We start from the raw sequence: 27,356 nt of genomic DNA on the forward strand, positions 1-27,356 counted from the left end.
CTATTTACTTCAGTTTGTATTACTCAGCATGACATATCCAGCTTTCAACAAAAAATTATAAGGCATGCCAAAAGTCAAGAAAAAACAGTCTGAAGAAACAAGGCAATCATCAGAACCATACTTAGATATAACACAGATATTTAGGATTACCAGACAGGGAATTTAAAATAACTATGAGTAATGTATTAAGGGTTCTAATGGAAAAAGTAGACAACATGCAAGTACAGATAGGTAATGTAAGCAGAGAGCTGGAACTCTTTAAAAAATTTTAGAAAAACCTAGATATTAAAAGCACTCTAACAGAAATGAAGAGGGAAGCAGCCTTAGCCCAGTGGATAGGGTGTCCGTCTACTACATGGGAGGTTCATAGTTCAAACCCCAGGCCTCCTTGACCCATATGAAGATGGCCCACGCACGGCGCTGATGCACACAAGGAGTGCCGTGCCACGCAGGGATGCCTCCCGTGTAGGGGAGTTCCACACACAAGGAGTGCGCCCTGTAAGGAGAGCCGCCCAGCATGAAAGAAAGTGCAGCCTGCCCAGAAATGGCACCGCACACATGGAGAGTTGATGCAGCAAGATGATGCAACAAAAAGAAACACAGATCCCGTGCCGCTGACAACAACAGAAGTGGACCAAAAGAACACGCAACAAATGGACACAGAGAACAGACAACTGGGGCGTGGGGCGGGGGGGTGGGGGGAGGGGAGAGAAATAAATAAAATAAATCTTTGAAAAAAAAAAGAAATGAAGAATGTCTTTGATAAGCTCATCAGGAGACATGACATGGTCAAAGAAATTATCTATGAACTTGAAGATACATCAATAGAAATTTCCCATACTTAAACGCAAAGAGGAAAAGAATGGAAAGGGGGAAAAAGCAGGAAAGACCATCCAAGAGCAGTGAAACAATTGCAAAAGGTATAACATACCCATAATTGAAACACCAGAGAAGAAAGAGAATGAAGCAAAAGAACTATTGAAGTAATAGTGACTGATATTCCAAAACTAATGAAAAACACCAAACTACAGATCCAGGAAACTTCAAGAACACCAAACAGGAAAAATACAAGAAAAATACAGGTTACAGCTAGGCATATCACATTCAAACTGCTGAAAACCAAAGACAGCAAAGAGAATCTTCAAAGAAATCAGAGGCAAAAAAAGATACCTTACTTATAGAGGAACAAGAATAAGAATTACATTGGACTTCACAAGCCATGCAAGGGAAAAAAGAGTGAGTGAAATATTTAAAGTATGGAAAGGGAAAAAACCCATCTAGAATTCTTTAGCCAGCAAAATTATCCTTCAGAAGTGAAGGAGAAATTATGACTTTCTCAGGCAAAAACTGAGGAAATTCATTGCCAGCAGATCTGCTCTGCAATAAGTATTAAAAAAGAAAAAGTTCTTCAGGTGGAAGAAAAATTATATAGATCAGAAACTTCTATCTACATAAGGAAAGGAAGAGCATCAGAGGAGGAATAAATGAAAGTAAAATTATTTTTATTCCTAATTAATCTAAGAGATAACTGCTTGTTTAAAGTAATAATACTTTACATCCAATATATGGGGATGATTACAGCAGATGGATAAGTGAAATGAATTACAGTAAAGTCATAAGGGATAGAAAGGAGGAATTGGGATGCACTATCATAAAGTACCTGCACTACAGGTGAAGTGGTATAGTATTAATTGAAGGTGGGCTTGCACTAGTTAAAATATGTATTTTAAACTTGAGGGCCACCACTAAAATTTTTTAAGTATATAATTTTTATGCCAGGAGAGGAGATAAAATGTAATCTTAATAAATGCTTGTGTAAAACAGAAGAAGGCAGAAAAAGAGGGGGAAAACAAAGGACAAGCACAACAAAAAGAAAAAGGGCACAAATATGTAGATATTAATGCAACTCTATCAATAATCACTTTAAATGTAAATGATCTAAATATACCAATTAAAAGAAAGAGATTGTCGGAGTGGATGAAAAACAAAACCCAAATTTATATATTGCTGACAAAAAACTTCTTTAAATATAAAGACATAGATAGGTTAAAAGTAAAAGGACAGAGAAAGATATATCATGCTAACACTAACCAAAGAAAGTTGGAGTAGTGTTAATTTCAGACAAATCACACTTTGGTACAAAGAAAATTAGCATAATAATAAAGGGGTCAATTCTCCAAGAAGATATATTAATAGAATCCTAAATGTGGATACTTCCAACAAGAGAGCATCAAAATATATGAGGCAGAAACTGATGGAACAGAGAGAGAAATAGACATATCCATTATTATATTGGAGACTACAGCATCCCTTTGTCAGTAATCAATGATCAAGCAGGCAGAAAATCAGTAAGAATATTGATGACCTGAATAGCAACATCAATCAACAGATCTAATTGACATTTATAGAATGATTCATTCAACAACAGCAGAATACATATTCTTTTCCAGCTTACATGGAACACTCACCAGGTAGGCCACATTCTGGGCCATAAAACATGTCTTAACAAATTTAAAAGAATAGCAATAATACCAATTATTTTCTTAAGCCACATGGAGTTAAATTCAAAATCAACAACAGAAAGATAGTTGGAAAATCCCCAAATATTTGTAAATTAAACAACACACTTCTAAATAACCCATGGTTCAAAAAAGAAGTGTCAAGAGAAAATACAAAATATTTTGAACTAAGTGAAAATGAAAATACAACTTATCAAAATGTGTGATGCAGCAAATGCATTGCTTGAGGGAAGTTTATAGAATTGAATGCATATATTAGATAAGAAGAAAGATCTAAATTCAGTAACTTAAGATTTCTCCTTAGGAAACTAGAAAAAGATGAGCAATTTAAGTCTAAAGGAAGCAGAAGAAAATACCTAATAAAATTTAAAATAAGAAAACAATAGAGAAAAACAACAAAACCAAAAGCTGATTATTTGAACAGATCAATAAAATCAGTACACACCTAGCCAAACTAACCACGAGTAAAAGAGAAAGACAATATAAAACAGGCATAGATACTATGACCTTTTTGGAAAATGTGGCCTGTGTGAGTAAATTCAGCCCACCTATATCAGACTCCTCTCTTCTTAAAAGAGACTAACAAAACAAAGTAAACTGGTCTTTACCAACCTATTTTTATTGTCAAGGCACTCAAGGAAAATTGAATGTATGGATGGGTGGATGGATGGATGGATGGATGGATTAAATAGATAGATGATGGATAGATACATGAGATACAGAGAGAGAGGGAGGGGCTGGCACACTGCTGTTACAGAGAGGTAAGATTGCAACTTAAGGCTAGCACCTGGTGTCCCAGGCCTGGATATTCCAGCCATACCATGTTCTTCCAGGCTGCCTGGAGGCCTGAGAGAGGCCGTACGTTAGCCTGCCTGGCTTACATTTTCATATTCATGAAAATTGTTTGTCTTGTAATGTTAATAGTATTCATACACCTGGCTCATCAAGCCAAACATTGAAAGACAGAAAGCCTCAGTTCTAAAAATTTACCTCCTAAAACTCTCCCTCTCTCCCTGTACCCTAGAAGCCTGTTCCTCCCTAATTCAAAGAAGGACTTCTAGATAGGAAAGGAGAGAGCTGAAGCTTGAAAGGTCAGAGAGTTGACAATATGTGTCCATAGGAGATCTTCCAGGTCACAGCAGACAGGCAGCAATGAAGGTATGTTGCTGGCTCTTCAGATAACTTTTCCAGTGGTGGAGCAGCACCTACCATTTTCTGCAGCAGGACTCTTGGTTCTGGGAGCTTAATGACTGAGCATGGCACACTGAGACATCCATAAAGGAGACATGTGAATCTTATGTACAAAGCATTCAAGTAAAAACCATAAATCTTAAGTAGCAATACTCATTCAACATCTGGCACTGTCCAAGGTCTTGGGAATGGAAAGAGGAAAGGAACTGATCCTCTCCTTGAAGATTATCTACTGCAGAGACATTTGTGCATCGGGCAGCCTTGGAGCACTTGAGTTGTGATGACTATGGCCATAGAGTGGTGAACAAGGCAGATATGACCCTGTCCTGAAGCTGAGAGTCTGATATGTTCAATAGGTTTGGGCAGCAGGTAAATTACTGTGGTTCTTCACGGAAAATTTAGAAAATTTTTCATTGTAACCTGATAAGCATTGTCAAGGGTGGATGAAAATTCAGTTGGAAGAATTTGATTTTGAATGATTAAGGATTCTAACTTCAAGCTCAGTAATTTGTAAAATAAAGTTGATCTGTTGCTGTGTTTTCTGAAGTAGGTATTCTTGATGATTATTCCTCTGAATTTGGAGCTTATAGTTAGATAACCTACATGAAATCACCAGAGGAAATATTTGCCCAGATCCCACTGATTCAAATAAGTATTTATTTGGTATAAGAGAAGCTTCTCTCTTACCATGTATCCGAATCCAGCCTTTATTTTCCCAGTGTGATTCTTGAACTGGAAATCAAAAGCAAATTATACTAGAAGCTGATGTCCCAACATCAGCTTGAAAACCCTGGCCTCAACTAAAAAGCCCTTTATTTCAGATTTACTTGATTGATCATTCATTCTCTAAATGTATTGAGCAGCTTCCTTTGCAAGCCTGAGCCAGGTGCTAGGAATCCAAAGACAAACACATCCTGGCCTTGTCCAGTAGGGAAGACTTATGCAAAAACAAGCAATTGGAATTCAGTGTCATCTATGCCTCAGTAAATTTAAACACAGAGGAAGGAGGTGGGGGAAGGGTCATCCGGGAGAGTTGAGAAAGGCCATGGAAGAAGTGGAGGCTGACCTGGGTCTTGAAAAAGAATTGACCAGGCAGAGAACCAGGAAGAAGATATTCCAGGTATAGGGAACAGTGTGTGAAAAGGCACAGGTGCCTTTCACTATCTGAAAGAGGAAGCTGTGATTGGGAAATATTGAATTCAGAGTATAAGAATGATGGGGATGGAGAGAAGAAAAGGGGATGGAGAACCACTGGCCAATAATACTGCTAAAGTTATTGCTGATGAAGTGGGTAATTAATGGCCTATATTACTTTATACTATATGAATGAAACCTTTATGTCTTCTAAAAATAGAAGTGCAAATTCATAGTTTATTTAGGTGAGTGGGAATTTGGTAAAGCTATGTAATCTGCTAGTTTCTATATAGCCATATTTAATACGCATCCACATGCTGAATATTTTCTTGTATCTTTAGTCAAAATGTTTTGCCCACAAGATGACCTGGACAGCTGGTAGAAAATTAACATAGTTGATGTGGATACTGGACAAAATGACCAAATGATACAAGTTACATCAGAACAATATAAGGAATGGTAGCCAACACTGTGGACTGAAAACACAGTATGTGAAACACTATTCTTGTATTAAATTAGTCCATCATTTGACCCATGGAAAATGTTAATCCCCAAATGGAGGTGACATTTATGCCCAACATTTTTCTGAGCACCCCTGACCTGGCATGCCTTCTCTCTTGTCTCAGGGCCAGAGTTGAGTGTAAGCTCTGTTCCAGTTTCCTGGGGCTTCCATAACAAAATAAACAGACTGGGTGGCTTAAAACAGCAGAAATGTATTGTCTCTGTTTTGGAGGTTAGAAGTCCAAAATCAAAGTGTCAGCAGGGCCATGCTCCCTCTGAAATCTGTTGGGGAGGGAATCCTTCTTTGCCTCTTCCTAGCTTCTGATGGTTTGCCAGCTTAGAGTGTAGCTCTTCAGCCCCTGCTTCTCTCATCACATGGCATTCTTCCCCCGTCTGTCTGTCCAAATCTCCCTCTTCTTTTAAAGGCACAAGTCATATTGCCTTAGGGCCTAATCTACTTTGGCCTCATCTTAACTAATCGCATCTTCAACAAAGATCCTATTTCCAAATGAGGTCACTTTCATGGGACCAGGGGTTAGGACTTAGGGGGACACAGTTCAACCCATGACAGAACCAGAGACCTAGAGACACTGAGGAGTTTGCAGTGCTTTTCTCCTCTTCCCCCCCCACCCCAACTCAACCCATCCCATATCTTCCTCTACATGAAAGACACACAAGGTGTTGCATGTGAGTCAGTAGAGCAGAGGATGGAGACAAGCTGCTCCTAGACATAATTTTTCACTGAATTAAACTCAGAGGGAATAAAAGACCTTCAGCAGTGAGCAGCAAGGCCCCAGAGCATTAGCCATCTAAGGTAGTGTTGTAGTGTATGACAAGAGATCCCCGTGGAGGGCCTTGCCCCAGATCCCTGGCTCCTTACTCCACCTGGCACCTCTCTCCCTCATGGACAGTTTGGTCTGGTGGCAGCTGCTGGGGTGTTAACTTGAGAGGTGCTGTTGCTTCCAGGTCTGCAGCGTCCCTGCCCCAAGTACCGAAGAGCTGACCTTCATGAATGACTCAATGACAGCAAGCTGGAGCCATCAATCAAACCCTTTATAAGTGATAGCACCTTTTAACGCAGGCACGCTCTTCAGAGAATTAATTCCTCCCACCCCCTCCCAGCCAACCTTGGTGAAATTAAAGTGGGATTGACATTCTCACGAATTTCCCATTTCCTGCCTGTGTTTATCAGGAATCTAGTATGTGACAGTTCTGATCCTTCACGTCTTAAGTGACAAATGCCATAGAAGGGCAAAGCCAAAAGTTTGCTTGCCCCCTCCTTTTTCTTCCTTTCCTCCTCTGTCCCCTACAGAAGAGAATGTGTCACATGGTAACTCTGCGATGACTCACTGGTCTCAAGTGACATCAGCACCTAGCCAAGGGAATATATCTGAGCTCTGGTGGTGATCAACACCTGCTGTCCTTAGCAAGGGCATCATTAGCCATATGACTTCCCCAAGCAAAGCAGTGTCATCCAGTGTCAGCCTGGAAAGTCCTTAAAGAATTTCACCTTTCCTTCTTGCCTCCTAAGATCACCCAGTGCTCTATAACATACAGACTGATTGTTCAGAGGAGAAGCCAGTCATCTCCTTTCTTTTGCTGCCTTCTAAGGCAATCTCCCAAGTACGAGCTCAGAGAGTATCCTTCATTCTTAATGAATAATACTAAGACAAGTAAAGAAATCAGTTGTATCAACATTCCTAATCTTTAAAAAAAAATGAATTTTTATGAAATTACAGCATAGTATTTTATTGAAAAAAAAATGTTTTTAGAAAAAAAAAATCACCCATTATCCCAGCACTTTACATAATTATTTTCATTTCACATATTCACTTCCCATCTCTGAGCACATGCAGGGATTATTCATAATTGTGATCAGTATGTACATAGTGCTTTTCTCTCTAGCTTTTTTCACTTAAAATTATATCTGCATAATTATCATATTGAATGGCTGGCTGAATAAATCTCTCTAGGTTGCTAATTTGTGACTTCTGTAATGGTTTATTCAAATGACAGAGGACATGTAGTTTCTCATATTATGTTCTTACAGTAATAATATATGGCTTTTGCATTCTTTTGGACTTTTTAGGAATGGGATCCTTGGTTCTTGCTTTGTATCACTTTACTGATTTTCAAAAAAAGGATAACTTTTAATTCTAAATTAAAAGACCTTAGAGAGATGATTATAGAAACAGATGCCAAACTTAATGGGAAAAAATAGTTTGTATTTGTTTTGTGCACTCCCTCTTTGACACTATTCGTCTTCACTGGGCAATGTCTGAATGAAGACCCAGGGAAGAAAAAGAGTGAAAAATGATGAGAAAGGTATTTTTGCCTGTTAGCTTCCATTCTATGACTCAGCATTCTTGCCTTCACTTGTGTCTATTTCTGGCAGGGTGAGGAGGCCGTAGGAGTGTGAGATACTGGTAGATCTAGGCTCAAAATAAGAGCTGCTCCCTTTTAATGAGGGGACAGCTGGGGACAAGCTAGTCACAGACAAGCTCCATGAAAGCCAGAAATAGCCTGATGGTTGACTGTGTCAGGAAAGGCACTTAGCTAATGCATTCATTTTAGAAGAATCCTTTTACCCATTGGAAATTTGGAAATCTGGAGGCATTTATCTCATCTTTTTTGCCCTCCATCCTTTTTCTGGGAAATTCTTAGTGGGAGTAGCTAGCCAAAGCCAAACCCTCCAACAGATATTAAGGAAGAGAATGATATGGAGAGACCTGCCTATCCTAGCAAAGAATGTTCATGGGCATTTACTGAGCTGTACAGTCTCCAGATCACAGCAGGAAGAGAAGAGTAGTCGTCACTGGTCCGTAATAAATGTACCGAGAAGGTAGGCTAGAACATGTGTGTTATAGCAGTGCAGAGCACTTGGCCCTTCCCCTCCAGATTAGGAGCCAGGAGGGTATTGAGATATACCAATGGCTTACCTCTTCCAAAGGTTGTTCTCTGCTAACTGCTCAAGACCAGTAGAATAATCATTGTACCCAACTATAGCAGGTATATATTAGTTTCCTGGACTGCTGTACCAAAGTACCACAAACTGTGTGGCTTAAAACAACAGAAACTTACTTGCTCACAGTTCTAGAGGCTAGAATTTTAAAATCATGGTGTTGCCAGGGACATGCTCGCTCTGAAGTTTCTGGGGAAGACTCCTTCCCTACCTATTCAAGCTTCTGGTGACCCCAGGCATTCCTTGGCTTGTGGCAACATCACGCCAATCTGTGGCTCCATCTTCACATGGTGTCTCTGTGTCCTAATCACTGCCACCATCTTGACATAGCTGCCTTCCTCCTATGTCTCCATCTTCATATGTTCTCCCTATGTCCCTTCTTTTCCATTAAGGACACCAGTCATATTTGATTAGGACTCACTGTATTTCAGTATGAATTCAGTACAATCTCATCTTAACTTGATTATATCTGCCAAGACCCTATTTCCAAATGAGATCACATTCACAGATCCCAGGAGGTAGAACTTCAACGTATCTTTTTGGAGGAACCCAATTCAACCCCTAACAGCACGCAATTGGAGAAATGTATTTTAACATACATATTAGAGACATCACTTAGTCCTTTGGGCCCTGCTCCTAGTCTGCACTCAATAGAGTGAACCCACGAATGAACCCCGGTGTTCTGACGCTTTCTCCTTTATGCCGTATCACCTCTATGAAATAAAATGTAGGTTTTGCCTTGCCTTTGCTCCACAGTAGTTCAAAGATCAGAGACAAGCATATTGCCTAGTAGGTTCACTCAGAGGCTTCCTGGCCTAGGTGGCTTTCAGATTTAGGAAGTTCCCACCCCTGGGGATATCCCTCTGTTGTGGGGTGATCAAAGATAAAGCGGTCATTCGTGATGCTGATTGGAAGGATATTTACTGCTTTTTGCAGTCTACCTGGAAGAGAAATGCGGAAGGACAGAGCGTAGCAAGGCTTTGGAGCTGTGCGGCCTTGGACAACTCATTTAACCTCTCATAGCTCCTCCCCATAAAAGGGAATGAAAATACTTGCCACATGGGCTGTCATGAGAATAGGCAGGTTGGGCAGAAGGCATCCACCATCATGTGTAGACCATGGAAAGTATGGGTCTTCCTCCAGCCAGCCCCATCACAGTTCCTCCAGCCTGGACACACTGTGGTTCTCACTCTGCTTTTAACCTCCAGCCATTTGTCACAGCAACGAATGTGCCAGTATTCCTTAAAGGTGATGTTTCCTCTACTCTCTTATAGGAGGTGCTTGAACTTGCTTTCTCGATCCTGTATGACTCAAACTGCCAACTGAACTTCATTGCTCCTGACAAGCATGAGGTAAAGGTCTCGGTGGGGCTAACTTATGTGGCAATATTACCTTTTCTCTAGAAAAGCTGAAAGGAGAATACTGGAAAGCAAGAAAATTCATTTTTCCAAAAAACCCCAGGAAATTATGAATGGAGGTGCACCTTACTAACATAGAATAGAATAGAAACTTCTTGAAAAACTGCCACTTATTGCAGTCCAATTTTTTAAGAGCTTGACTTATAGTTCATGGTGAAGAAAAAGGACAAGTTGAGAGAGACACTGGAATGCTATACAAATACCTAAAACTCAGCAAAGGGATCATTGGTACCAGTTAAACTTTGGTTTTCATTGAAAATTTGGTTTTGGGTCTCTTCTTTAAAATATCTGATGAAGTCATTTTTCTATCAGACTTCTTTAAGCTATTTTAAGAGGCTCAGGGCTGTCTCTGCTGTTGGGATTTTATTTTTGAGATACTTTTATTCCTTTTTGACATCTTGTTATATGTATAATTTGTTTCTTCTTCTTGAAGCACGCTGTCAGCTATATTTAAAATGTTTAGCATAAAATCTAGGAAAATGCATTTGTAAGATAAAGTAGCAGTTATGGTTGATTTAACTTTTTCTCTTATAAACTAGAACCCAACATTATGCTTCAAAGTTTTATTTTTAGATGATACCATTGAAATTTTTGTTTTGGATGTGGTTGTATAAACAGCTTTGAGAAAAGAATGGGGCATTTTAGTAGACTTTTGTTCACCATTTCCCCTAGGAGATTCAGCTCATTTAGAAGTTATTCAGTATCTGGTTTTCACTGGTTTGCAGCTTTTGAATAAAATTGTACTTCCCAAAGAGAAAGGAGAGATTAAACGCAAATCCTGCATTTAGAATGGTGCTTAAATATAATTCTGTGTTACTTGACATTTAGTTTGCAGAAGGAATAAAACTTAGTCTTCATCTTTCTGAAAATAGATACTGTGTCCTACAGTTTCTGTTTTTAAATGAAATTGTGGTTGTACACAGGCCACCATAGTCAAATCATATAGAGTTGGAAAGAAAACTACCTAAAAGAGTATTAATTGAATAGTGGATTCTATTTTAGTCTATGCAAAGCCATTTCCCTCTTGGTGTACATTAGTTCCAGATAAGGATAAAATGTGGAATTGCCACATTTTAATCATACCTGACACTTCTTTTATAATTGAGAAGAAAAATACCTTATCCTTGTAAACATTTAATTGCTTCAGACCACTTTCATATCATTTAGTTTTCATAATCACTCCATAAAATAGAAAGTTCCATCACAGATCTCATCATTTATCACACAAAGAAGGAGAGCCCTCCCAAAATTGAGGACTTCAACTATAGTCCGGATAACAATAATTATTTAAACTAACCTGGCTTCCTCTGCCCTGGGCCCCATTAAATACCTTATGGATTTCAAGTCACTTAATCCTTATATTGCATGAAGAGAAACAAATATGTTTATCCCCATTTTATGAAAGAGGGAAATGAGGCACAGAGAGGTTAAGAAGTTGCCCAAAGTCATACAACTATGGAATGATCAAACCTGGATTGAAAGCTTGGCAGATTCTCTCCAGAAATCTCTTCTCTTTAGCCCTTACACGCATAATGAGGAACTGAATCACAACATTCTGACAGACCAGCTTCAACCATTGTCAACTCAAGGCCACTCTTGTGTCATTTACACCCCACTCATTCTTCCCACCCCATACCCAGCTGCCATGCCCAAGATTATTCTGAAAGGAAACCCTGCATATATCATCTGTTTTATCAGAGAATAGTCCTGTTTGCATCTCTAAATAATATAGATTCTATTTTGAAACCTAACTACAAAACCATTATCACCCTCAAATATTAAGAGTGTTTTAATATCATCATATGCGGTCAGTTTTCAAACTTCTTCAATTGTCCCATGTGTTTTTTTTTCTCTTTCTCTTTCTCTTTTTTTTTTTGTTTGTTTGTTAAAATCAGAATCCAAATAAGATCTATATGCTGTAATAGGCTGACAAGGTTTCCTAAGTTTCTTTTAATCCATAGGTCCTTTTTCCCTCTTACTATTTCACGAGCATTTGCATGTACTTCCACTCCTTGTAACATATTTATTGGAGAAACCAGGTCATTTGTCCTGTAACATTGCTTATAGTCTAGATTTTGCTGATTACAAATCAGTGTAACGATTTACTGATGCTGCTGGAAGGAATTACCACAAACTTAGTAGCTTAAACCAATACAAATATATGTACAGTGACATTTTTTTCCATACAGTCCCCCGGTATCTTATTTTCTCATTTTATCTTCAAAGAAACTTTAGGATACAGAAAAGTCACATAGAGAATACAAATGATTCCCATATACCCAATGCCCTCCCCCTTCTTCCCGCTCCCTTATTACTAACATTTTACATGTGGATGGTACATTCGTTACAATTGATGTGCAAATATTGAAGCATTGCTACTAACCATGGTCAATGGTCTACATTATGGTTTACATTTTGGATCACACACTTTCATAGTTTTTGATGAAATTTGAAGTGGCCTGTATCCTTTATTGCAAGATCATGCAGAACAATTCTAATGCCCTAAAAATGCCCTGCATGCCATCTATTCTATTCTTCCTTCCCCTCAGAACCTATGTTAACCACTAAGTTTTAATTTTTGAAGAATAAGATTCATAATATTGAGGGCTTGACATATTGGCCTGTTTTCTTTTATTAAGTACTACCTGTGATCTTGTGAGGACAGTGATGAAAGACAATATCAAAAAAAATTTTTCAATAGTTCAATTTTTTATTTCTTTTCTATTTTATTAGTTATTTTAAAATTATTATTTCATTTTTTATTTAATTTATGTGGTTATTTTGTTGGCTTCATTTTGGAGAGGTTCTAGGTCACAGAAGGGTGATCCAGTGGCAGGGAGGATCTCTGGTGCTGGTGTCAGTGATGGAGAGATGCATGAGAAGGGGTTCACCTCGGGCATACCTCTAAGTCATATGAATATGTTCAGATGTTCATGGGACATTGTCTCGGTAGGTAGAAATCCACACAATAACAAAAAGGATATTTAATTCCCATCCTGGGGAGTTCTGCTACATTCTCTAATAGGACAGCAAGGATCCCCCAAGTGCAAGAGCAGTGCCTTGTGAAGGAAGACAGACCATTACACTAGGCCCTCGATATTGATGATTGCACTTATGAACTTTTTCTTATGAAATTGAAACTTAGTTTAATATTATATACTGCCAAAGAGTCATCTTCTGAAAGCCTCCTTGTTACTCAAATATGGTCTCTCTCTAAGCCAAACTCAGCATATAAACACACTACCTTGCCCCCAGTGTGGGACTTGACTCCCGGGGATGAGCCTCCCTGGCACTGAGGGATTATTACCAAGTGCCAACTAGCAATACATCTGGAAAAAGACCTTGACCAAAAGGGGGAAATGGTAAATACAAATGAGTTTTTATGGCTAAGTGATTTCAAAATAAGTCAGGAGGTCACTCCAGAGGTTATGCTTATGCACAAGTCTCAGCAGGATCTCATTGACTGCCACAGTAAACTGCCTCAAATAGCTAGCAAGGCTTCTGAGGGCTTTAGAGACATCCAGAAACTATAAGCAGGGCAGACAGCTCAGGAATTCAGCACCTTGTCAGTGGGGCTTACTTTGGATTTATGCTCCCCAGTTTAACAGAGTTAGACTCAACCTAACTCATAGTTAGGTTCTCTATACTTGGCTCTTCTACTCCTTTTATTTGAACCTATAATTAGCACTATACTTGATAAATATATGTCCCAGATACTTAAGTCTTTGGCTGTCCTTGTGCTGGTTGAGCCCTGAATTTCAGCAGAGTTGCAACACCTACTCTCCAATTCACTGGACTCACACAGGACAACTAACAAGGAGATGATGTTGAACAACACCCATCCCAAGGAACAGAGAGTGTCTGCAATGCAAGAAAGATAGCTCCATCCATCTGCCCCATGGGATCTAAGCTCCCTCTCAATTAAAAGCAGAGTGGGCACCACCATCCCAAAATCCTCAAGATTGGGGAATTAACAATGAGCTAAAGTAGACTTCTTATTACTCTACTATAGACTTATTATTATCCTAGCAATGGAAGAACTCTTATCATTGATATAAAGGCAGTGGCCACCAGAGGTTCTGAGGGATGGGAGAGGGAAGGATAGGTATAATATGGGGAAATTTTCAAGAATTGGATTTATCCTGCATGACATTGCAGTGACAGATGCAGGCCAATGTATATTTTGTCATAACCTACAAAATTGTCCAGGACAAAGTGTAAACTATAATGTAAACTGTAGTCCATGGTTAGAGTAGCAATGTTTCAATATGTGTTCATCAATGGTAACAAATATTCCACACCAGTGAAGGATGTTGTTAATGTGGGAAAGTACATGTGTGGGGAGGGGGCATATGAGAATCCCCTATATTTTTTTATGTAACATTTATGTAATCTAAATCTTCTTTAAAAAAGAAATACAAATATATTATCTTACAGTCCTGGAGGTCCAAAATCTTACTTGGGTCTCATGGGGCTGAAATCAAGGTACCTTCCTTTCTGAAGGCTCTAGGAGAAAATGCTCTTCTTTGCCTTTTCCATCTTCTAGAGACTGCCCTAACTCCTTCACTTCTAGGCTCTTCCATCTTCAAAGTCAGCAGAATCCTTCTCACATAGCATTATTCCACGCTCTTATGTATTCAGATCTCCTTTTGCCTTTCATTTCTCTGTAATTACTTTGGGCCAACCCTGATAATCCAGGGTAATCTCCCTATTTTAAGGTCAGTTGATTAGCAACCTTCATTCCCCTTTGTCATGTAACCTAACATAAGCTCAGGTTCTGGAGAACAGGACTTAGAAACTATGGTGGGGGTGATCTCTTAGTACATTCATACAGGCATCTTCTATCATATTCTGGAACAGAGTCAGGTAACTGCTGTGCAAAAGACAGGCTAAGTAAGGTCCAGAATTGCAGCCTGACTCGGGGGGGGTAGAAGATGAAGGGAATCTAGAACTTATACTAGAAGGAAGACTAGCCAGACAGAAGAACAAAGCAATTGATATCCTAGTAGTCCTTTATAGGACCAGGGACATCCTACCAGGATGAGCACAGCATGCAGAATGTAGACCTTTTCCTGAGATGCCAGCAGCCCGGGTTTACTCTTTCACCAGAGACCACACCCTATTTCCAGGTCAGGGCAGGACCTGAGTGTCTGAGAGGAAAGCTCACAAGAGCAAGATAGGTCCTCAGATAAATAAGGTGCGGTTCCTTTCTTTAAGGACTTCTTAATCCCCTGGAGGGATAAAGGTTGTGATTCAGTTTGTGAGAGAGGAACCTAACTCTGAATTGAGTACTGTGGAAGGCTTTCCAAAAGAGGTAATTTCACCAAGGGGCCCAAGCCCCAGGGATCTGAATCAGAGAAACCCTGGGAACTGGAGACTCAGGCCAAAGACCAACCCATGTCCCATTAAGGTCACCCAATAATTTTAGCCATTTTGACTGTCCAGTATTGGGCAGCAGAAGACTCCTTCAGTTCCTTTGGCTGAGTAATGGAAAGGCTGCACTGCCATTGGCTTCAGGGTTGGACTGGGCTGTCATCTCACATGCTAGAAATCAGAGAGGATAAACAGAGATTAACTACCAAATCAGGAGCCATGAATGAAGTTGAGGAAGAAGCAAGCATGACTTGATGTTGAATAAGGTGTATTGAGACACATTCCACCAATACCTTTAAATCATAGACCCACTGGCAGGATGCTAGAGATATATCTGGGGGCTAAGCATCAAGAAGATGCTTAGAGTTTATTTTTCACAGTCATGGAAATCACTAAGCCCCTTGCTACAGAGAAAAGCTTAGGCATAGGCATCAAGTCGCCTAGGTGTAAACCCCACCCACACCACTTACTACCAAGTTACTTCACTTCTCTGTGCTTCAGTTTTCCCAGCTGTAAGGCAGAGATGATAACAGAAGTGCCAACTTTGTAGAGATTTCATGACTTTGAAATGACATTGTATGCACAGCACTCCATGTGGAGCCTAGCACACAATGAACATGCAGTAAGTGTTAGCCGTTATTACTATGATTGTATTTGTCATTGTCTTCTCCTTTCCCACCAGTACTGTATCTGGACAGATGGGCTGAATGCACTGCTGGGGAAAGACATGATGAGTGACCTGACGCGAAACGACTTAGACACTCTTCTCAGCATGGAGATCAAGCTCCGCCTCCTGGACCTGGAAAACATTCAGATCCCCGATGCGCCTCCCCCAATCCCCAAGGAGCCCAGCAATTATGACTTCGTCTATGACTGTAACTGAAGTGGCCGGGCCCAGAAACCCCCTTCCAAAACTGGAAAATCTAGCTCACCTGGGAGAGAGGAAAGAACACATGCCTTTGCCTTGGAATCCTCTTGGTCAAGGAAAGCTGTGGGTGAACACTTGGCCTCACTTCTAGCCTCAGCATCTTTCTGCCCCTACCTGGCACCCTGCTCACCCCCCTGATGCTATTTCTAGACTCTGTTGCTTTAGGTCACTTACCATTGCTGCAGTCCACCAGTGGGAGAAGAGCAAAACCCACCCCCAGTCAGAAAGCTGCAGGGTCCTCCCATGCTAATCCTCACAAGGAGGTCCTCTCTCCTTGGAGGATGAAAGCCAGCAGCACTAGACTGCCCCAAGGCTTGCCGCCAGACTGCAGGGAGTGCTCCTAGGCCTGTCTCAAGAGGAAGGGACCTGGCCACTTGGTGAGAAGACCAAACACCACCGCCTCCTTTCCCTCCTCTCCAGAGTCAATTCCATTTGAATTGAGATCTGCTTTCAAATCCCCTCCCTCTTTGCCCCCCGCCTTGCTTTGCCCTGTGCCTCTCTGTCCTGAGAGCAGCTGCCACCTCATCATAATTCTCACCAGCATCTCCCAGCCTATGCCCCAACCCCCACCCCGGGCACACCGTCCACAGGCTCCATGCCCGCTTCACCTCTGCCCTGCAATCATGGCCGACTTTCCCTCCTCACTAGCTAGTCTTGGGCTTCCTCTCCCTGCTCCTGGCCCAGACCTGCCTACCTTTATCTCCCTCCCAGTCCCTTAGTTGAAAGCACAAGTGGTGAAATCAGCAGTTATGCTCCATCTCTAATATACTAAAATCTAAATGATGCCTCCACTCCAGGCTGTTGCTATCCAAGGGTTGGGTGTTACCTGCTCCTGGGGGGTCCTACCACAACACAGGTTCCACGGGATGGTCAAGCTGTCGGACATCCACGTTTACAGCCTTGTAATTGATTACAGGTATTTCCAATTTGCAAAGAGTTTGGGGTTTTGTTTTAGTTTAGGTTTTTTTTTTCTTTTTGCCTTTGTTTTTGTACAAAAGAGTCTAACGTTTTTTGTTTGCCAAACAGATATATATTTAATGAAAAGAAGAGATACATAAATGTGCATACTTTCCAGTTTTTTTTTTTTTAATTATTTTAATCCCAAACATCTTCCTTAGAATAACATTCCCTTAAACACGCTGTGGAATAAAATTAATTGTGACGAGCTGGGGAGTCAGTGTTTTGATTTGGAAAACTTGGGTTCCTGCCTCTTGGTAGAAATGCAGAATCTTAGCCTGCCTCCCAGGCTGCTGAATCAGGTGGTTCGCATGCACCCTAAGGTTTGAGAAGCACTGACCCAGGAGGCACTTGACCATTGCTAGGTCACTGTCAGCTCTGAGGAGAGGTAAAGAATGTTGCTTCCAAGAAGACTGTCTCAACTCGTCCAGAAAATTATATCTGCTATGTAAAACTATGATCTATTCATTTTATACCAGTGCCTCCTGATTGTGACTTTCTCTTTAATTTTTTCTTCCATGCCTTTATATAATTTATAGAACCAGTCAAATTACACACATCACGACTTTAGGGAGCACCCTTAGCCATGAAACAGAAGGCAAACCCAGAGACCTGAAATAAATTAAGCCAGAGCTAAATAAGTCTAACTATGGATTAATAAAATACAGGTCACAGCCCAGCAAGGCATCTTTTTTAGGTTAGTTCCACTGGAGGCATCAGCCAGATCGTAAACTCCAAGGGCAGGAAGGGATGTCAGAAAGGTCCAAGACTACAGAATTAGACATGGGATGGCACAAATCCTTCTGCAATAGCAGCACAATTCTTAGATGCATTCAGGTCACTGATTGTGACCCTCATTAAGATGTGCAATTACAGATTTACCTGGGTTGAGATGACATGGCCCAGCATCCTCTATAAATTGCAGGGGGAAAGTCCTTTATAAGCCACAGTAACTCAAAGGAGCACTCAGCACGTTGTCACGTTGAAGGTTCTTTTCTCATTAAGTTTCGACAGTATTAACACATATGTCATTAGCATCAGGAGCATTTATTGATCTACCCATCATCATGATGAAACAATAAACATTAAGTAAAAGAAAGCAAAAGTCATACCATTTTTTACTTAGGGGTTACAGGCCCCATTCCTGAAAAGGGGAAATCCCTGGTCCAAGATATCTGAGGTCTCAGACTCTGAGTTTAAGAGGTTGATCTGTACTAGAACCCTTGCTGGGAAAAACCATCCTCTCTTTTCTTGGTCCATTAAATAGGAATATTAATCATTTCAAGACTCTTAGTGTATATACTCTCCTTCCTTTCACTAGACCCTCTTCCCTCTGACTGGTGAGATCCTGAGAGTATGATGTCATGGCTCTACAGCCCTTTAATTTTTTGTTTTGTTTTGTTTTTGTTTTTAAGGATTTTTTATTGTATTTTTTGAAGACACATAGATCATAAAAAATGTTACATTAAAAAATATAAAACATTCCCACATATCCCACACCCCACCCCACTCCTCCCATATCAACAACCTCTCTCGTTGTGGCACATTCATTGCACTTGGTGAACACACCCTGGAGCAATGCCACACCACAGGGATTTAATTTTGTGGCAATAGGGTTGTAGGGCTGCTGCCCAGATCCGGCCCCTTCATGTTCTCTCCCCACTTGCCCATGGCTGTTTTTCCATGAAATGAATCTGCCACCTCAAGCTCAACTCCTGTTGCCCAGTTTTCTAAGCCTGGGCACATAAGCCAAATCCAAGAGAAAGGTTAAGTAGAAAGCCAGTCTTTGTCATTAAATCTCAGCTATATTCTTCAGTCCAGCTTTACCTGAAATAAAGCTGATGACTCAATTTGCATCTGCTGATATTTTAATTCCTATCTGATTCCTATTCAGAACCTGTAGGGGAAAAGGTAATGAAGTAGCCCTCTCGAACCCCAGTGACAGGTTCTAAGGGTAGGAAATGCTAATGGTAATTGCAAACAAAGTGCAAGGTTGAACTATTTCTGGAATCTATTTGCGAGTCCATTCTAAATCATCTTCCATTTAGTAACTAAAGCATTTCTTGTCTACCTTCTCCTGAAAATAACTGGACAGGTTCAGTTGGTATCCCCAGTGACATCATCCCTTTCATCCATTTTGTTTTAGTGATGAAAATATTTTATAATTAGCATAAACATTTAACATTAAGGAAGTTTTAAAAATCATTTTTCATTTTTAGAGCTGGATGCTAAGAATGCAAAAAGAGCAGGATCAAAATCCTTGTACTCAGAAAAGTTACAGTCAAGTAGTTAAGTCAAATAAGAAACCAAATAATTGCAACACTCTGGTAAATGGTATTCTATAAATATACATAAGGCAGAGTAGTGGAAAAGGAGGTTGTGATCAACACTTTAGAAGATAGGGTAAGGGAAGACAATAGAGGAGCAGAAGCTTGAGAAAGAGGGAAAGAGTTCACAATGCAAGAAAGAAATATTCTGGTAGGACCAAGAGCACCAGCAGAGGCTCAGCGGCAAGAAAACCCGTGACTACTCAAGTCTGTGGGTAATTCAGCCTGGCTGGTGTAGGGCACATATGGGGAAGTAGTGGGACATGACACTGCAGAAGTGAAGGCTCAAATCCTGAAAATCCCAATACAAATGGCAAGGGATTTTTACTTGAGGGCGAAAGAGAGTGCATTGTGAGGAGTGATGGGTAGAGATTCAGACATATCACAAAGGCAAAACAAACATGTAGGGGAAATATTGAAGTGGGAGAAGCTGGAAGCAGAGATATTAGCAAGGACACTAGTGAAAGAGTCCAACTAAGAATGGTGTGAGAACAGATTTTGGTATCAGCAATGGAAGTGAGGAGGAAGGGATAGCTCTTAAACAGGCAGAATTAACTGGGAAAAAAGGAGCAAATTAGGCTTGGGAGTGAGGTAAGGAGAAGAATACAGAATGATACCCAAGCTTCTGGAATGGTTGAGTAAGCAGATAATAAATAGTGCTAGTATCTAAAATTAGGAATAGAGGAAGAACTGGAGATTTTAGGAAATGGTGACTTGAGAATAAGATCTTTCTCCAGTTGGAGAAATAAGACCTTGGGCAAGTCATTACTACTCTGAGCCTCTTGCCTAATTATTGTAAAGTGGAAGTACCATTACTTCAGAGGACTGTAAATGATGCGGTTGGAAACTGTCAGTGCTCACTAAGTAGTTCCCTTCCCATATTTCCCCTGGCTTTCCTCTCCCTCCCCTTTCCTTTGTGAACCGCAGAGGGCTGAGTGAATGATCAAGAGGGCTGAGTGAATGATCTTCAGCATAACTTAACTAAATGAAGTATTTCAAACAATTCAGCCTGTTTTGGAAAGAGAAAAAAATGGAGAAAAATGGAGAGGAAGAAAGGGAAAATTAAGGATTTTAATGTACTTTAATTCTTGAAATAAAGATTTGAAGTAACTTGCAATAAAACCAAAATTAAAAATAAATTGGTGGGAGAGAGTTTATGGCATAATCTCATATAAAAATATACTTATACTTTGAGTTTTTCTTTTAATGTAATTCTTTCTGACAGTGAACATATATGTAAAATAAACAATTTCAAATTAAGGGTTGTTTGTTTTTGTTTTTATTCAGAAACATAATCAGAACACATTCAGGTGAAAGAAAGATAATTCTACCAGAAATGTGATATAAAGTCAGTTGCTACAATTGAACATTACATCTAAATCTGGGCTTCCTGGAAGCCAATGTAAGAAAAGAAATGGGATATACACAGTTCTCACTTTTTGACAAAAGTTGTATTCCCTCATAGGAAAGTATCCTTTCCCAGGTACAAAATTTTCGTGATGGCATGATTAAAACTACATACCTCCTTCAGCAGAAGCTTCTGAGCAGATGATATTTGTCTCAGTCTGTTTTGCAGAATGAAGCATGTTGCCTCTGCAGCCCCTTGAGAGACAGAAGCAAAACAGGAGCCAGAGAAGGGGCCATTTGAGTCCAGGAGTGAGTTTAGGGACACAATAAGAAAAGAATCGGAAGAGGAAAGTGGTTGTAGATCAACCAAGGAAAGCTTAATGAGAGACGAAGGTAAAGAAAGGCATGGGATGGGTGGGTCCAGGTCTAAAAGAGGTGTTTGGTAAGGAGAACAGGGGCCTGGAGAACAAAGGAAAGAATTCAAGTGAACTTTTTTGGGCACTCACTACACACCATGCACAGTGCACAGGATATAGAAATAAATAAGCTGTGGACTCTGCCCAAGGAACTCAAAGTCTAGAATAGGAAACAAACAGAGACCAATAAATGCAACCCATGCATAAAAGGACCATTAAACATCTAAAATACTGAGATAGTACACAGGGGAGGAGGCAACTGCCTCTACCTGGAGGACGTAAGACCTGAGAGGCAGCTGGAGGGACAAGCAAGAATCCATCAGGTGACAAGGAGAAGGCCTCTGGTGCATTTTTGCCAGACTCCATCCTGACTGATCCTTGGCATCTCTGTTAGGTCATCACCTCCTCTGGCAAGCATTCCCTGGGTCAAAGTCATCTGTGCTCCTATAGCCACCTCTACTTACTCTGTGTCTTAGTTTGCCAGGGCTTCATAATGAAGTACCACAGACTGGGTGGCTTAAAACAGCAGAAACGTGTTGTCTAACAATTTGGGAGGCTAGAAATCTGAAATCAACATGTCAGCACACTGCCTCTGAAGTCTGTACAAGAGAATCTGTTCATGCCTCTCCCCTAGCTTCTGATGGTATGGCAGTCCACGGCGTTCTCTGCCTCAGTTGTCCCACGCATGCTCCTCTCCCTCTCTGTCCCCTCTGCGTTTCTTATAAGGATACCAGTCATATTGCATTAGGGCCTCATCTGAACTAACAACATCTCCAAAGACTCTCTTTCCAAATACAGTCACATCCACAGGATCTGGAGTTAGCTCATGAGCATGCTTCTGGCAGACACAGCTGTTCAACCCCTAACACCCTGCAATGTAATTGCCTAACTATTTCCCTGTCTTCTTCATTACCTCTGAGCTCCATGAAAGGAGGAATTTTGTCCACTGTTTTCAGCACTGTAATGCCATAAGTTTAACCCAGTATCAAGCACTTACCTGTACTCTATAAATATTTGAGAAATGAATTGATAAAGGGCATTTCAGTAAGAGATCACAGCAGGAGGCAGTAGAAAGAGAAAACTTGTTAGAGGTGTATGGGCGAGAGAACATTAGAGATGAACCTGGGAAAGAGGATGAAGAACCTTGAAAACATGCCAAGAAGCTGGAAGTGCATTTTTATGCAACTGGGAGCTGCTGACATATTTTACTTGGGTGAGTAGCATGACCAGATTTACATTTTAAGGTCACCTTCACTTTCTCACTGGCAGCAGGATGGAAGACTAGTTAGGGGAGAATGGGACAATAGACAGGGAGACCAGACTAAAAGCGGCTCAAAGCATCAAAGATGCTACACTTTTAGAAAAAAACTTGGTATATCCATCAGTTGTTAAATCCCAGCCCAGATTACTGGGAGCACGTTATGAGTTTAACAGATATTATATATGGGATGCTGAAAAGTTCATGAAACTTGATCAATATTGAAAGAGACAGAACTTTAAAAGACAAGGGATCCATTTTTTTTTTTTTGGTTTGTTCATTTATTTATTTATTTTTTTATTGCCTTTGTAATAATATTACATTAAAAATATATATGTGAGGTCCCATTCAACCCCACCCCCCCACCCCCCCTCTCCCCCCCTCCAACAACACTCGTTTCCATCATCATGACACATCCATTGGATTTGGTAAGTACATCTTTGGGCACCTCTGCACCTCATAGACAATGGTTCACATCATGGCCCATACTCTCCTCCATTCCATCCAGTGGGCCCTGTGAGGATTTACAATGTCCGGTGATTACCCCCGAGGCGCCATCCAGGGCAGCTCCATGTCCCAAAGACGCCTCCACCTCTCATCTCTTCCTGCCTTTCCCCATACCCATCGTCCACCATGTCCACTTTTCCCAATCCAATGCCACCTCTTCTATGTGGACATTGGATTGGTTGTGTCCATTGCACCTCTATGTCAAGAGGAGGCTCAGATTCCACATGGATGCTGGATGCAATCCTCCCATTTTCAGTTGTAGGCCCTCTAGGCTCCATGGTGTGGTGGTTGTCCTTCTTCAACTCCATCTTAGCTGAGTGTGGTAAGTCCAATAGATCAGATTGTAGGTGCTGGAGTCTGTTGAGGCTCAGGACCTGGCTATCACATTGTCAGTCCAGAGATTCAAATCCCCTAACTATATCTTAAACCCCAACATTAACTGCACCTCCATTTTTAAAGCTAAAGTATAAATAGAAATAAGACTATGGTCAACTGATTTTAGACAAAGTTGCCAAGTACATTAATTAGAGAAAGAACAGTATTTTCAATGAGTGGTGTTAGAAAAAAATGCGTATCCACATGCGAAAAAAATGAAGTTAAACCCCTATATCACACCATATACAAAAACTAACTCTAAATGTGTCAAGGACTTAAACCTAAGTGCTAAAACCATGAAGCCCCTAGGAGAAAACATAGAGGGAAACCTTCATAACCTTGGATTTGGTAGTGATTTCTTAAACATGACACAAAAGCACAAGCAACAAAAGAAAATATAGATAAAATGGACTTAATCAAATTTAAAACTTTTGTATACCAGGGGACACTATCAAGAAAGTGAAAATACAACCTACAGAATGGGAAAAATCATCACAAACATTATATCTGATAAGCGTTTAATATCCAGAATATAGAACGAACTGCTACAATTCAAGAACAAAAAGACAACCCAATTAAAATATGGGCAAATGACTTAAACAAACATTTCCCTAAAGAAGATATACAAATGGACAGTAAACACATGAAAAGATTTTCAACATCACTGATCATTAGGGGAATGCAAATTAAAACAACAAAATACCACTTCACATCCCCTAGAATAGCTATAATTGAGGGGGAAAAAACAGAAAATAAGTGTTGGTGAGGATGTGAGTAAGAAGGAACCCTAATACATTGTTGGTGGCACTGTAAAATGGTTCAGCCCTTTGGAAATCATAAAATTAAAAATAGAATTACCATATGACTCAGCAATCCCACTTCTTAGCATATACCCAAAAGAATTGAAGGAAGGAACTCAAGCAGATATTCGTACACCAATGTTAATAGCAGAATTAGCCACGATAGCCAAAAGGTGGCAGCAACCCAAATGTCCATCAACCAATGAATGGATAAACAAAATGTGGTATATATATATACAATGGAATATTATTTTACTGTAAAAAAGGAGTTCTGATGCATGCTACAACATGGGTTGAACCTCGAAGACATCATGATGAGTGAAATAATCCAGAGACAAAAAGATAAATATTGTTTGATGTCGCTTATATGAAATACCTAGAAGAAGCAAACCTCACAGAGATAGACAGTGGGTTATAGATTACCAGGGGCACAGGTGGTTGGATAGGAAGAGGGAATTATAGCTTAATGGGTGAGTAATTGCTGTTTGAGGTGATGTAAATAAAAAGAGGGGTAATCAATGTCATTGATGGTAGCTCAATACTGTGAATATAATCAAAATTATGAATTACACACTTGAATGTGGTTATAACAGAAAATTTTGTGCTCTATATCAGTTGCTACAATAAAAAGTTTTTAAAAATAGAGAGGTCAAATGATTTGGTCCCCCTCAAATTCTCCTACTTCTGCTTCAAAATTTCTCGGAATTTTCAGTCATTCTCTTTTCTTTCATGTTTAATGGAAGAAGTAGCCCTGTCCCCTTCCAAGTTATCTCTTCTACCTGAGTGTTCCTTAAACTATTTCTTTCAGTTTACTCTGGAAAATTGTAAAATATAGCAAAAAGACTAATAAGACTAGATACATCACTTATCACACTTGTTTTAGTTTCCCAACAATGGGGTGGCTTAACAACAGAAATTTATTGGTCTCACAGTTTCAGAGGCTAGAAGGCTCACTTCCTCCTGGGGTTTGATTGACTGGCAAACTCTGGGGTCCCTTAGCTTTGCATCACCTGGCAACAACATGGTGATGTCATCTCCTTTCTCCTCTAGGTTCTGCTCCTTTCTGGGTTCTGGCTGCTCCCCGTCATTTTTCTCTCTGTGGCCTTTCCTATAAGGCCTCTTGTAATAGGATGAAGACCCATCCTGATTCAGCTGGGCCACACCTTTACTGAAGTAACTTCCTCAAAAGGTCCTACTTACAACAGGTTCACATCCTCAGGAAGAGATTAAGATCAAGAACAATTATTTTCTAGAGCACATAACTCCAAGCCACCACAATAGTCAATGACCATTTTTCTCAGACTGGCTGAAAAAAACAAAATCTGGATACATGTTGGTTACAAGATATGTACATAAGACAAAAAGACTCAGAATGATGAAAAATACAGATATGGGCAAGATATGCCAATAAATTCAAACAAAGTCATTGGGGGTTGAGAGCAGGGAGTGTCAAAGAAGAAAATAAATATCAGTGGAAGGAAAGGGTTAAGCTTAGTTTTCACAAGTAAGGTGAAGCCAGAACCAGCTCTGCAGGTGGAGGAGATAGGGAAAGGGGTACCAGCGGCTTAGACACCAAGAATGTGAAAAGAGGCGCCAAAACGAGGGGGGCCAATGGTGAGAAGTGAGGGTGGGGTTAATAGTGAAAACGGCACTGAATTTGAAAAAGTGACACCAGGAGTGAAAGTAGGTACAGAGCCCACCCAGCTTGCAGGAATGTAGGGAACCCGGAAGCAAAGATTCAGAGCAGGAACTGGGTAAGTTAGTGAGATCTCTTGGATAGGCTGTACCCCTGAAGTACCCAATCAGTGGGGAACAGGGGAGGGACTTGCATGTTAGGTTTAGGATATAAATATAATTGTTTCTTGGTGTTTGGCACACCGGCCTTTTTATCCAGATAACACACCCTATCTCGCAAGATCGTTAATAAAATTCTTTTCTCCTCCACAATTGGGTGAGCCTTTGTTCTCTTACAGGTGCAGCTTTCTTTATAACATCAGGCAATGTAAAATTGAAGATAAAAAGTCATCGGAAAATAAAGCCATTTACACTGCATCATTTACACTGATGCAATTTATAAATGTTGGTATGACTGCCAAAAATAACTACATGCCAAATAAAATTGCCCTGGAATATATAAACCAAAATGTTATATATATATATATATATATACACACACACACACACACCAGAGAATTGATGAATACCACACCTTAGTAGAGACTTTAAATATTGATACATAGATTTTAACTAATATTATTAACTGAATTCAAAAGATGTTCCAAAATTTATAATCTACAAAGAAAATGCACTTTTTAAATATCTTTGGAATATGTTCGAAATTAATCCTCTAGTTGGCCACATAGAAACCCTTTACATCATATGATAGAAAATATAAAGGACTCCTGGTTCCATGATGATATCCAGAAACTTTTCTCACAAAAATTCTTTTCAGGGCAACAAAATATTTAAATATAATAAGCATGAGTTTAAATGATTTTACCTGAGCTTGAATTAAAGAAAGGGAAATCCATAGGAGCCAGAAAAAGTGAAATCCAAAGTGTAAAGCTGTGACTGATGTTGTGGCTTGCCAGGGCTGTTACTGGTCTTAATAGGCATCTGAGCTTTAAAGTGCAATTGGAGATGGAGACAAAGTCCTAATTTCCATGACAGTGGGGACTAGAACTGATGTCTTTCCATAAAGACCAGGATACACAGAGGGCTGTACCATCAGCTGAACATTAGATTGGAAGGAAAAGAAAATCTGCCACTGGCACAGGAAGATAACATGAAATCTAATGTACCTGACTGGGCTCAGGGTGAAAAGAATTCCCTTAAGAATTTGTAACTTTAGACTGTGATTCATGTGATTATAGGTTTCAAATTTATACTGCATCAATATGCCCTGGAATACTCTAATGAAAAAATAACAGAAAATAATGCCCTGGGATGGATGGAACTGGAACACTTAGTAAAAGTAAAAATAAACCTACTTTAAAAGTGGCCCCTAGAAGCCAAGTACAAGGGATTTCCACAGAAAAGCCAAATGCCTTTCAGAAGTTGTGCTTACAATCAAAAGCATTTCAGGACATATGGGAACAATCTACAATGAGTAAGAGAAAGATTACACACCCCCAAGCTGATGTAATAGAATAAAAAATTAAAATAATGTATAATATTATTTTAAAAGGAATTGAACCCCTTAGAATAAAAAATGTCAAAAGAAATAAAATATGAGAAAATATGACAACAGAAACAATTATAACAATAATTGTATACAATTATTATAACAATAACAATTATAATAATATTCTTTCGTCAGTTGTCACAAATGCACCACACTAAT

The 27,356-nt window shown here is 39.9% G+C and overlaps 1 protein-coding gene across 7 annotated transcripts in view; it reads left to right on the forward strand.

Annotated features, from left to right (window-relative positions):
• ELMO1 (engulfment and cell motility 1) overlaps window positions 1-17,191 on the forward strand; it is a 559,155-nt gene extending 541,964 nt beyond the window's left edge. For all 7 annotated transcript variants that reach the window (XM_058296771.1, XM_058296773.2, XM_058296772.2 and 4 more), the window contains 2 exons: window positions 9,582-9,659; window positions 15,781-17,191. In XM_058296771.1, coding sequence (XP_058152754.1) covers window positions 9,582-9,659; window positions 15,781-15,981 — 279 coding nt within the window. In that variant the 3' untranslated portion in view covers window positions 15,982-17,191. The remainder of the gene's footprint in view (window positions 1-9,581; window positions 9,660-15,780) is intronic.
• Window positions 17,192-27,356: the final 10,165 nt, after the last annotated feature.

Source organism: Dasypus novemcinctus, chromosome 5 (genome assembly GCF_030445035.2).
Source record: "Dasypus novemcinctus isolate mDasNov1 chromosome 5, mDasNov1.1.hap2, whole genome shotgun sequence".
Classification (NCBI taxonomy): Eukaryota; Metazoa; Chordata; class Mammalia; order Cingulata; family Dasypodidae; genus Dasypus; species Dasypus novemcinctus.